The sequence below is a fragment of the Dromiciops gliroides genome, chromosome 1 (assembly GCF_019393635.1).
Source record: "Dromiciops gliroides isolate mDroGli1 chromosome 1, mDroGli1.pri, whole genome shotgun sequence".
Lineage (NCBI taxonomy): Eukaryota > Metazoa > Chordata > Mammalia > Microbiotheria > Microbiotheriidae > Dromiciops > Dromiciops gliroides.
In genome coordinates this window covers 60,557,475-60,570,434 of record NC_057861.1, presented here as the reverse complement: position 1 = coordinate 60,570,434, position 12,960 = coordinate 60,557,475, and the positions used below count along the sequence as shown (strand labels likewise).

Below are 12,960 nucleotides of genomic sequence, written 5' to 3'. Positions count from 1 at the left end.
GTCCAATGACAACCCAACAATGTCTTGAGTATTTAATTAATATATAAAATTTAAGGTTACACAGCTAGTTAAGAAACCTGCTCTATTTTTAATCCCTTCTACACTACCTTCCGTACTGTGAAAGTTTTAAAATGCTTTACTGGTGCACCACCAACCCCCCACCCCCCAGCCTCCATCTAAAATTCAAAGTAGAAACCATCTCCTATAAGAAAATTATTTGTTCTGTGTATAAGAAAACAATGAACCAATATATTTGGATATGTATTCTAGTGGTCTGTTTCTGCCCCTCTGTCCACATTTGCTTTTTTCAAGGTAGACAGCATACTTCATTATAAAATTTGCTGAAGTTACACTAACTCTCTGTTGCTCTAATTTAGTCATAACCTTTATATTACTCTGATCATCATGAAACATAATCTCCTGTTCTAGTAAATTCACTTTATTAGGTCATATAAATTTTTCCATATTTCTCTCAATCTGTCATATTCCTCATTTCTCATAGCACCAGAATTCCAGGGTATTAATATACCAATTTGTTCAGTCATCTACCAATCAACAGGCACCAACTGTTTCTAGTTATTCAAATTAACAAAAAGAGCTGCTATAAATATTCTTGTACATATCTTTTCCCTCACCTATGACCTCTTTGGGATAGCTAACAGTAGAGAAGTCAAGTTAATAAGGATTTATTAAGTGCCTACTGTGTGCTAGGAAGTACTAGGGATAAAAAAGCAAAAATAGGTTGTACCTTCTACTCATAATCTAATGGAGGGGGTAAAAAAACAACAACCATATACAAACAAGTTATATAAAGTTGGAGATAATAAACAGAGGGAAGATTATGTTTTACAGAACTGCTTATGGAACCTATAGTTAAGTATCTTTTATAGGGAAAACTGTTACACAAAATGCTTTAAAAAATAATAGACCGGCAATACGAAAGTGAATGAAGGAACAGCACCCTCTGGTACCATAAACAAATTCCTATATGGAGGGGGGAAAAAAACTTTTACCCATTAGGGGGTTAAAAATACACCCATGGGGCAGCTAGGTGGCGCAGTGGATAGAGCACTGGCCCTGGATTCAGGAGGACCAGAGTTCAAATATGGCCTCAGACACTTAACACTTACTAGCTGTGTGACCCAGGGCAAGTCACTTAACCCCAAATGCCTCACCAAAACAAACAAACAAACAAAAAACAAACACCCACAACTTTTGTCCCAATAGATTTCTCCCAAAGTCTTTCTCATAGTGTCATATATTCTCTTACTTGAAGCTTGCCCCCAAGTAAACAATTTCCATTGACTACCTCCTTCTCCTTTTTTACTGCCTGATAATTTTAGCTTTTCCTTTTCAATTAAGAATGGCTCTCAGGCTGAGAAAACATAAACTCTTACAGACTTTATGGTGTTACATACTGATGGTGATCATTCCATAAAATATGGAATTAGGTTAAAAAAAAAGTGTTTAAACTCTTCACACCCTTCAATCATGTGATTCTACTGCTGGTTATACATTTTAAAGATCTCCAATACAAAAAGTCATACATGTGTGTGCATGTGCATGTGTGTATATGTCTGCATAAGTACAAATTTTGTGGAACAAGTGGGTGCTTAAGAACTGTAGAATGGCAAAACATATTGTATTATAAGAATGATGAAATATGATATAAAAATGAAGAACTCAGAGGAATATATTAAGATTAGTATTAAATACGCAGACTAACAAACCTGAATTTGCAGTTACTACAATAATATGAAGGAAAATAAATGAATACTGTATACTATTAATGACCCTGACCTCAAAGAAAAGATGAAAATACAATGAAAGGTAGAGTGAGAAATATTCAACAATGGCTGTTGTTAAACTAAAAGATTTCAATACAACTAAAAAAGAAAGAGTCCTATCCTCTCTGGGTTGTCAGAGTTGCTAACACAGAACACAAGCTCTTAGGATCCTACTTCTCTGTATCCTGAAAAAAGAGATCATACAATAACCAGGAAGGGAAAACACCTTGACCTAAAATACAAAGAAAAGCTTTCCTGCCTGGGCTTTTTTTGTTCCTGCTTATCACTGCCAGGAAACATCTGCATGGATGTAAACGAGGAAAATGTAGTAAAACCATAAGAGTTCTCAGCAAATCACACAATATAAACCAAAGCAACAGTCATAGGAAAACATAAAAAAGATTATTTACAATTCTAACAGAACACTGTCTCTTTTCATTTTTTTCTGTTTTCATTTTCATGCCTCGGTGCTATTGATAACAATATTCTCAAGAATTCACTCTCCATACCCTCCCACTTTCTCCAAGAGACTGGAACCTTAATCTACCCCTTTCCTGTTTCCTATTTCTTTCCCTACTGCCTTTCAAATATGTCCAAGTCCTCTCTAACCTTAAAAACCTTTGTTCGATTCTACCACCCTTACAAGTTATCATCTCTCCTCCCTTTCTTACTCCTAAGAAAAGGCTATTTATAGTTGCTGCTTCCAACCCCCTCCTCTCACTCCTTATTTTGAAATTTGGTTTCTAAGCTCAACATTCAACTGATACTGCTCTTTCTAAAATTAGCAATGATGCACCAAATTGCAAAATTGGATGGTCTTTTCTCAGGCCATGTCCTTTTCAATCTATTTGCTGCATTTGAGACTGCTGACCACCTCTCCCTCTCTTCTTAGGTATGACCACTATCTCCTATCTAGGTATACATGAAACAAATGTTTTCCTTATTCTCCTACCTGTATGCTCCTTCTCCATCCCTTTTCTGGCTCATCATTCATGTACAGATACTAATTGTGGATGCTAGCCAAGGTTCTGTCCTAGGCCTTGTCTTGTCTCGGGTTCTTTCTTAATTTACTCATGAGTTCACATTTAACTATTATCACTATAGAGAGGATTCAAGCTCCAGTCTCTCCCCAAGAACTTCACATTTCAGGATAGATGTATCCCCCAAGCAAAGCAAATATGTCTAAAATTAAAACTAATTAACTTCTTTCCAGCAGAGTCTCCCCTTTTCAAAACTTCAGTATTTCTGTTGAAGGCAACATCACCCTTCCAATATCCTAGGTTCATAAGCATGGAACCATCTTCTCACCCATCTTCACCCCATACATCTAATTAGTTGATAAATCTTGCTGTTTCTACCAACATCTTCTCACATCCATCCCCTTCTCAACTAAAATAGTTACTACTTTAGTTCACATCCTAATCACCTCTTGCTTAGATTGCTGCAACAGCCTCCTAATTGTTCTCAGCATCTTTAACCATTCTAGACCACTGGGCATATTGCTGAAAAAGTTATTTTTACTGTGCACAAATCTGACCATGTTATCCTCTTACTCAATCAATTCTAGAAGTTCCCCTATTGCTTCTAAATTAAAATATAAACTCCTTTGTTTGTCTGCGAATGCCCTTCATAACAATGCCTCAACCATCCTTCTAGGCTCACTGGGCACACTGTACTCCAGCCAACTGGCCTTTTCACTGGTTCCTCATACAATCTCCCATCTCTGGATTTACAGTGGTTGTTAGCTATTCCAGGTTTGAACTCCCTCTTCACCTGCATTTCATAGAATACCTCTTTTCAATTGAGATACAGTTCTAGTGACAGCTTCTATATGAACTCTTACAAACAACTGCTAATAGATTCCCTCCCAAACTAACTCATTGTTACTTTGTATTTTACTTTGTAAATACATTTTGACTCTCCAATTAGAATTGTAAGCACCATTAAAGTCCAAGAAGCTTTGATAATAGCATCATTTTGTATAACACCTGTTTCTTATCTCTGATGCCTAGAAAAATGTCTGACATAGAGGAGTAAATGTTTGTTGATTAATACAGCGCCTTGAAAGCCACCCTAAAACCACTCAGATAAATAGGGCCAAACTTCTAAATTCTTAGACAACATCAAGTGTTTCTCTGAGAAAGAGCCAAGGAATAAATACAGAATAACCAATCTAGTTGTTTTAACTGGCCAAAATGTGGCAAGCTGAAAATGTTCAGGTCAGAGTACTTACAGGGAGGTTCAGCTTGACTGCATCCACAGGCTGTTGGAAAGGCCACGCAAACTGATGTTTCCATAACGTCTTAAGCACATTTTTGAGCAGATATTGCAGTTGGTTGGTTTGTCTCTTGGGTTTGTTAGGGTTGGAAGTCTCTGGGGGTGGGGGATTACTGCCTGCAGTGCTGCCTTGCTGGGGTTGGGCCTGGGCCTGCGTTGTAGACATTTGTGTAGTTTCTAGTCCATCCCCCATTACTGGTAAATTTCTCAGTCTTGTCCCAGGGCCACTCTCCACAGACATGCTATTGATCCCATTGCATTCTTCACTAGGAACTCTGTAAAAGAAAAGAAGGCTTATCACCATATGTAAACAGCTTGAGATTCTATGACTCTAGTAATTAAAGTTTAACTTGAGTCAGAAGGGACCTTAGAGGTCCATCTACATTAAGCAATAATTTTATCATACAGACGGAACAACCTTAAAATCTATAGGGCTAAAAAAATAATAATAATATATTAAAAAAAATACAAGGGGCAGCTAGGTGGCGCAATGGATAAAGCACTGGCCTTGGATTCAGGAGGACCTGAGTTCAAATCCAGCCTCAGACACTTGACACTTACTAGCTGTGTGACCCTGGGCAAGTCACTTAACCCTCATTGCCCTGCCCCTCCCCCAAATCTATAGGGCTATGCCTCTACGGTAATGATCAAATTGCTCCATATTTAACTAATAAATGTAGCTTAGGAAAAGCAGAAATTTTCATAGATTTTGTGACAGTACTGAACACTTATAGATAGGCAATAAACTCAGTAGAAATGACTACAAGAACAGGCTGAATCACATGTGTGTTGTACTTTACAGGGAAAGATATGGATGCACAGAATACAGAATGGCTGAGCAAACTGTATCATATAAATGTAATTATATGTTTTGTGTCATAAAAACGACAACCATGAAGAATGCAGAGAAAATCTTGAGGACCTGTATGAAATGGAGAACAATTTACATAATATTCACAATAACAAAGCAAAGTGAGCAAAATTCTAAATGACTTTACAAATCTGATGAGTGAAATAACTGATCTTAGCCTCAAAAGCTAAGTTTTGACCACCACTAGATCAAAGGAGTAGGAAAGGTTTCATTCATACAGAAATTTTTATAGCAGTGGATCTTTTTCTTACAGCCAAAAACTGGAATCTGAGAGGGTACCCAAGATTGTGGAATGGCTAGACAAATTAGGCTAACAAGTAACATGATATTGAACATTAAGAAATTATGATAGAGATGATTTCAGAAAAACCTGAGGACGTTAATATGAACTGAAACGGTGATGTGAGCAGAACCCCAATAAAAATTTATACAGCAACATTTTAAAGAAAGCTTGAAGGAGTTCATGCAATGATTAACTGCCAATTCCAGAGTACTGATAAAGAAACATCCTACTATCTACCTCCTGGTACAAAGAAAATGAACTTGAGGTAGAGAATGATATGTATATTTTTAAACACAGCCAATGTGATGACAGAAAAAAGATATCGTAGTAACATACCCCAAATGCTAAAAGAATAAGAAGAATAAACCCTTCTGTATGCTGGCAGATCTTTCTTGGAAGAGTAAAATAAACACAAGGATGAGAATCACATGAATGGAGGAAATGTTGACATTGACAATCATTATATTGTGTCATTCACAGGTTCTTTAGAATAATTCTGATACATTTTCTCTCATCAAAAAATCTGAAAAGGGGGAGTGGGTGGGGAGAGGGACTATATATTATTTACAGAAATGTACTAAGTCAGTAAGGGGACAGATTACTAGGAAATAAAGAAACCTGTGAAAGCCATCAACACTACTGATTATACTTTTTGGGCTGTATATTCATGCTTCTGGTCTTCATAGTTGTGTGGGGCCAAATCAAAGCCTTGTACCACTATTACTGTTATACAATTGCCTTTTGTTACTTCAAAATAGAAATGCCAGGAAGGAAGGAAGGAAGGAAGGGAGGAAGGAAGGGAGGGAGGAAGAAGAAAGAAAGGAAAGAAAGAACTTAATTCCATATTTATTTAAAATGAATATTTACTGAACACATTCCCATGAAAGTCATTTTGAGAAATACAAAGATAACCAAGAGGTTCTTGGCCACCTAGAGCATACACAATTGGTAGGAAAGGCAAGGTGTTGTTCTATAAAACAGAATACTAAAAATAAACATCTGGTGCAGTTAGGTGGTGCAGTGGATAGAGCACCGGTCCTGGATTCAGGAAGACCTGAGTTCTAATCCAGCTTCAGACACATGCTAGCTGTGTGACCCTGGACATGTCACTTAACTCTAATTGCCCTGCAAAACAAAAACCAAAAAACAGAGTTGTCTTTGTCAGTAAGGTGCTCGGTTCTTCCCTTGGAAGCTAAGGCTGCATTGGGGTGAATCCTCACTTCAGCCAGTGACTAGCACCACTACAAACAAGTCTCTCCTCATCCATCTCCCAAAATGGCTGTCTCCGAGCTCGTGTGCATCTACTCTGCTCTCATCCTTCACGATGATGAGGTTACAGTCAGGGAGGATAAAATTAATGCCCTCATTAAAGCAGCAGGTGTAAATGTTGAATTGTTCTGGCCTGGATTACTTGCAAAGGCCCTGAACAACCGTAAACACTGCAAGTCTCATCTGCAATGTAGGAGTTGGTGGACCTGTCCCAGCAACTGGTGATGCTGCCCCTGCTGGAGGTGCTGCTCCAGCTGAGAAGAAAGAAGCAGCAAAAAGAGAAAAATCCAAGAAGTCTGATGGTGACATGGGCTTTGGTCTGTTTAACTGAATGGTTTTTTTTTCCTTGAAACATTAAATAAAACGCTTAACTCAACTAAAAAAATGTCAGATGAGTAGCTACTATAAGAAGATATTCAGAGGCAGAGTAAGATATGTATATTTGTATGGTGGTTTCTTGTATATTATCTTATTTGATCCTCACAAATATACCCATGAGATGCCATAGAAAAAAGCATTATTCTCATTTTACAGACCAGGAAATAGAATCTCAGTGACATTATAACTCATTTAAGTTAATATACACACATACAATTTAAATTATTGTCCTTAGGACACACTGGAAGAGTGAAAAAAATGAGTCAGGAATGTGAATCCAGGCTCTGATAAATTTCCAGCATGTTCCATGATAGCTCAGATTAAACACGTTCTAAAACAGAACTAACTCATTAAATTTTACCCACTAGAAATTTCTCTATTTCTGGTAAGGACACAATAATCCTTTTAGTCACCAAGACTCAAAACTGAGGTCATTCTTGACTCTTCTCTCATTCTTCTATATCAAACCAGTCACCAAATTCTGAAAATATATGTAATCACCATGTCACTACCCTTTTCAAAAATTTTCAAGTTTCCTAGTGCCTACTACTTCTGGGACAGAATACAAATATATCAGCCTGGCATAAAAAGTCCTTTACAATTTGGCTGCCATCTATCCTATTTCAGTCCAATTCCAAATTACTCCCATTTCCACATTGTCCCTTTTAGACAAAATTTTCTGCTACAAGCTACATCTAGTACAGAGCATTTCATCTCCTGCCAATACACATTCTTAAAAAGAATGGCGGGGGGGGGGGGGGGAGAGAAGGGAGGGAGAATGCTCTGAAATTTATTCCTTCCTTTCTTGCAATCCAAAGAATCTTTAGCTTTCTTCAAATCACAATTCAAGTAAAAAATATAATATCTACATTTCACAAATTACTCTAGAAGAAAACCACCCTAACAAACATAGTTCCAATATTTAAAACAGGGAAGGATAAAGCAAAGAAAGAGAACCAAATAATGGAAAGAAATCAATTTAAATAAATAAAATCTTATTCCAAAAATAATTCACTATAATCAAGCTGACTTTTACCAGGGATACAAGGACAATTCAATATTAGGAAAACAACTGAAACATATTAAAGCAAAAGAATTAAAAACCACATACTGTACAAAGTGAGAGAAATGTTCTTAACAATGATCAACTGTGGAAGACTTAGAGTACTCTGATCAATACAACAATCTAAGATGATTCCAAAGGACTCATGATGAAAAATGCTAACTACCTCCAGAAGAGAAATGATGAACTTTGAGTGCAAAGTGAAGTGTAATTTTTTCCACTTTATTTTTGTCTCCCCCCGCCCCTTTTAGACAACATGACTAGTATGGAAATGTTTTGCATGATTTCAGATGTATAACTGACGTAATATTTCTTGCCTTCTCAATGATTCGGAGAAAACTTAGAACTCAAAAAAAATATTTAAGAATGTTAAAAATAAGTAATAAAAGTTAAAAATTGGACAACATATCAATAAATCAGGAAAGGTGTAACAATGTGTAACATTTATTTGTGCTAAAAATTTTACTCTGCACAGGCAAGGGATCTTTGCCTGTTGATTTGACCTCTTCCCTAAGATAAGGTACCTTTACTCCTTTGACACTGACATTACTCTAATGCATTAGGCGGTTGGTGGCTCTGTCTACTTCAAGTCTCTCCAAACTCCATCTATCCTCTATTCAGCCACAAAAGTGGCTGACACAGGTCCAACCATGTCACACACACCCTACCACCACCCCAACCCCTAGCCTCCAACCATATTCCATAAACTCCAGGAGCAACCTATTGACTCCAGGAGCCAATACAAACCCTCTGTTTGGCATTCAAATCTCTTCATAATTTAAGACACACCTCCCTCCCCTTATACATACCTTTTCCCAGTCTTCTTACACCTTACTTCCCATCAAATCCTCTACAATTCCATGACACTGGCTGTTCCACAAACAAGACATTGCATCTCTCAAGTCTGCACATTTTCTCTGGCTATACCCTATGCTCTCCCTCCTCCACTCTGCCTGCTGGCTTCCTCTAAGTCCTGTCACTAAATCTTATCTTTTAAAGGAAACCTTTTTCAACTCTTCTAAATTCTAGTGCTTTCCCTTTGATGTTATAGCCTATATATATTTGTCAGCATGTTGTCTCCCCCTTTAAATAATAAGCTCCTTGAAAACCAGAGAGTATCATTTTTAAACATTTTTTTTTTGTATCCCTAGAGCTTAACACAGTACCTGGTACATAGTAGGCACTAAACAAATGTTTATTGATTATAACCCTCTACTTTTAACTATCCTAACAATCCTGAATGTGAAAATTTTCAGGTTGATGGGATCTTCCACAACCTCTGAGAACCCAGGGTTCTGGTTCACCATTTATCAAGTATATTTAATATGTGCCAGGCACTGTGCAATGTGCAAAAAAGAGGTCTACTCAAGCTTACATTCTAATGGGGAGGAGACATGAAAACAACTATACACAAACAAAATATACAGGACAAACTGGAAATAATCACAGAGAGCAGGTACTACCAGAATTAAGGGGGATTGGTAAAGTCTTCTTGCATTAGGGGAGATTTTAGCTGGGGATTTAAGAAGCCAGGAAAGCCAGGAAGCAAAGATGAAATGGGAGAGTTCTAGCCCAATAGAAATGTCCATTGTAGAGAATAAGTGTAATGTGAAATTGAAAACAAAGAAGCTAGTGTCACTGGATCACAGAGTATATACACTTGAGGGTGTGAGGAAATGGGTACTGGTCTCCTCTCAATCCTGACCTGTTTGAGGAGAGCGGTCTGCTTCTCCTCCCCCCTACCTCCAACAAACAAGGTCACATGATTGGGGGAAACCCTAGGCTGGTTGCAATTAGATCTGCTCCTGAGCTGTGTCCATGTGCTGGAGGAATTGAAGAGTTGTCCCTATATCACCTCCCCCATTGGCCAAGAAGTGCTGCATTCCAATTAGCTAGTTTTCTGCACATAGATTATGACCCTTGAAAGAGGGGCCAGTTGTGTTAGGGACTTAGGAGATAAAAGGCCTTTGAGCCTCCATTTTGGTGGTCACTCCACAAGATAGACAAAGGGGGCCCATTCTCACGAGAATGACAATAAACGAGCCTCTGACACATCACCAACACTGAGTTCCAGAAGTTATTGGAGTGATTTTTCTCATAAGGGTATGGGAGAGTTAGATGGAAGAAGGCTGGAAAAAACAGGAAGGGTAAGATGATGATGGACTATAAAAGCCAAACCAGACTTTATTTGATCCTGGAAGTAGCAGGAAATCACTGGAGTTTATTGACAGGGGAATGAGGACTGGTGATATAATCAGACCTTTATTTTAGAAAGATCAATTTGATAGCTAAGTGGGAAAAAGACTAGGCAGGGAGACCAACAATAGCCTAGAATTGAGGTGATGAGGGTATGCAGAGTAATGGCAGTCTGAGAGAAGACATATACAAAAGATGTTATGAAGGTAAAATAGACAGGACATGACCATTAATTATCTATGTTGGGTGAGAGTAAGGATTTAAGGATCACATTTAGGTTTCAAGTATGTGACTGGAAGGATGGTGGTACTCTTGATAGTGATAGAAAAATTACAAAGAAGGGAGGGTTTGAGGGGAAATATATATTAAGTTCAATTTTGGACATGTTGAGTTTAAGATATCTAAGTGACATCCAGATTAAGATGTCCACTATATAAGAAAAAATGCAAGGGGCAGCTAGGTGGCGCAGTAGAAAGAGCACCGGCCCTGGATTCAGGAGTACCTGAGTTCAAATCCAGCCTCAGACACTTAACACTTACTAGCTGTGTGACCCTGGCCAAGTCATTTAACCCCAATTGCCTCACAAAAAAAAAAAAAAAAAAGGCAAGACAAAAATCAGGAGAGAGGTCAGGGCAGGATATAGTTCTGAGAATGATCTGCAAATGCATGATATTTAAACCTCTGAGAGTTGATAAAATCAGCAAGGGAAATAAAGTTCTAAAGAAGGGGACAGCAAACTTTTTCTGTAAAGTGGCAAACAGTCAATATTTTAGGCTTTGTGGATCAAGAGGCAAAAATCAAGAATATTATGTTCATACTTAAATGACAAGAAAAAACAAATTTCCACAAAATTTTATTAAATATAGCTCTCCTAATGAAAATGGAATTCTTTTTTGGGCAGTACATTTTACTTAACTTTCCCTATCATCAAAACTGATTGTAAACAGTTGGAAGGTTAGGCAAAAACTCCTCAATTACACAGTTAAATGGATTTTAAAATACGGAAATTTCTTTTGTACTTGCCTCAAAGTCCAAAAAATACTGCTGGCACTGTAATTTGAGCTGGAAAACAATCCCTGCAATTTTATGTGGGAATGGAGACCTGGCTTCCTGTTTTAATTTCTGATGGCACAATAACTGTATAAAACATTCATACTGTAATCCAAATGTTAGTAGCTAAGGAATTGAGTTTACCATAGTATAAGTGTTACATATAAGTGCTGTTCTGTGTTGTAATTTTAAATTAAATTAAGGAAACACTATCAAATATGTAGTGAAAGCTAACTTCTAAAGGCATTCATGTTTGATAATAGTTCTTTTCTATTAGGAAAATTTCAATCTTGCCCTTGAGATAAAAAAGGAGTAATAAAAATGTTACCCCCTTCTTCTGTTTTGACATGATGGGTATGCACTGGTAATAAAAAAAATAAAATGTTGCAGAATAGCAATTCACATAACAGTGACAAGGTATAACTGTGTCATTGTGATTTGTAGTGTACCAAGAAGTAGTGTGAAGGGATGCCAGTGTCATATTCAGTTACTGTCTCATGCATTCAATTCTGCCATTGTAGTGCAATGGCAGACATAGAAATATTTAAATGAAAAAGTATGGCTGTGTTCCAATAAAACTTTTTATTTACAGACACTGAAATTTGTATTTCACATAGCTCTCAAATGTCATGACGTATTATTCTTGGATTTCTCCCCCCAAACATTATTAAAGTTGTTTTTTAAAAAATTATCGGGGGCGGCTAGGTGGTGCAGTGGATAAAGCACCAGCCCTGCATTCAGGAGTACATGAGTTCAAATCTGGCCTCAGACATTTGACACTAGCTGTGTGACCCTGAGCAAGTCACTTAACCCCCATTGCCCCGCAAAGACAAAGAAAAAATTATCTTCTGAACTGTACAAAAACAGGCAACAGGTCATATTGCTGATCCCTAGTATAGAGGGAGTAGAGAATAGGGCCCAGGATAAAGCCCTGAGAGATACCCAGGGTTAGTCTGAGTGACTAGCAAAGAAGCAGTAAGATAGCAAGGAAAATAAGGAGAGAGCAAAGATAGGTAACAGAACACAGTAGGCATTTAAACATGTGTACAAAAAAGCCATATAGTATGCATACCAGATCTTTTATTGACAGAAACAATGCTAAAACAGCGTTCTTGTTTGTCAAAATTGAAATGTTTATGTGAATTCATGGAGGGAGTATCCACACTAAGCACAGATCCTTAAAATATCAAAGCAGTAGGGGCAGCTAGGTGGTGCAGTGGATAGAGCACCGGTCCTGGAGTCAGGAGTACCTGAGTTCAAATCTGGCCTCAGACACTTAACACTTACTAGCTGTGTGACCCTGGGCAAGTCACTTAACCCCAATTGCCTCACCAAAAAAAAACAAACAAATCAAAGTAGTGTCTATTGGGACTTTTGTATATAATAGGTGTTAGGCCTGCTCCCAAAGATTATATACATTAGGATCAACCAGTCATAGTGTAGTAAGATGAGTCAAATCCCACCTTCCCTGAAATAGCTCAGTTGCAGGGCTTGTCATCAACACAACCAAATCCACACACTCCCATACCACCACCACCACCACCACCACCACCACCACCACCACCACCACCACCACCACCACCACCGCCGCCTCGCCCCCCCTAGCTGTGTGTATTTCTTTCTTCTGGGTCTGGCTAATAGCACATCAGGGAAGTTGAAACCCAGGGACCTAAAACAGCAACTACATAGGTGGCACTGGGAAACAAACTATCTTTCTCATCATTTAATGGTTATAGCAGGTGGAGGGGTGAGCTGCTCATTTTACTGTAGAGCAATGATTGACTAA

At 37.9% G+C, this 12,960-nt stretch overlaps 2 protein-coding genes across 2 annotated transcripts in view; one reads left to right on the top strand and one right to left on the bottom strand.

Annotated features, from left to right (window-relative positions):
- BRD4 (bromodomain containing 4) overlaps positions 1-4,339 on the bottom strand; it is a 91,567-nt gene extending 87,228 nt beyond the window's left edge. The window contains 1 exon segment of the mRNA XM_043988886.1: positions 4,021-4,339. Within this exon segment, the coding sequence (XP_043844821.1) occupies positions 4,021-4,305 (285 nt within the window). The 5' untranslated portion in view covers positions 4,306-4,339.
- A 2,154-nt stretch (positions 4,340-6,493) lies between these two features.
- LOC122745262 (60S acidic ribosomal protein P1-like) lies at positions 6,494-6,818 on the top strand. The gene is made up of 2 exons (XM_043990433.1): positions 6,494-6,596; positions 6,682-6,818. The coding sequence occupies exons 1-2, from the start codon at positions 6,494-6,496 to the stop codon at positions 6,816-6,818; spliced, it is 240 nt and encodes a 79-aa protein (XP_043846368.1).
- The last annotated feature ends 6,142 nt before the right edge of the window (positions 6,819-12,960 follow it).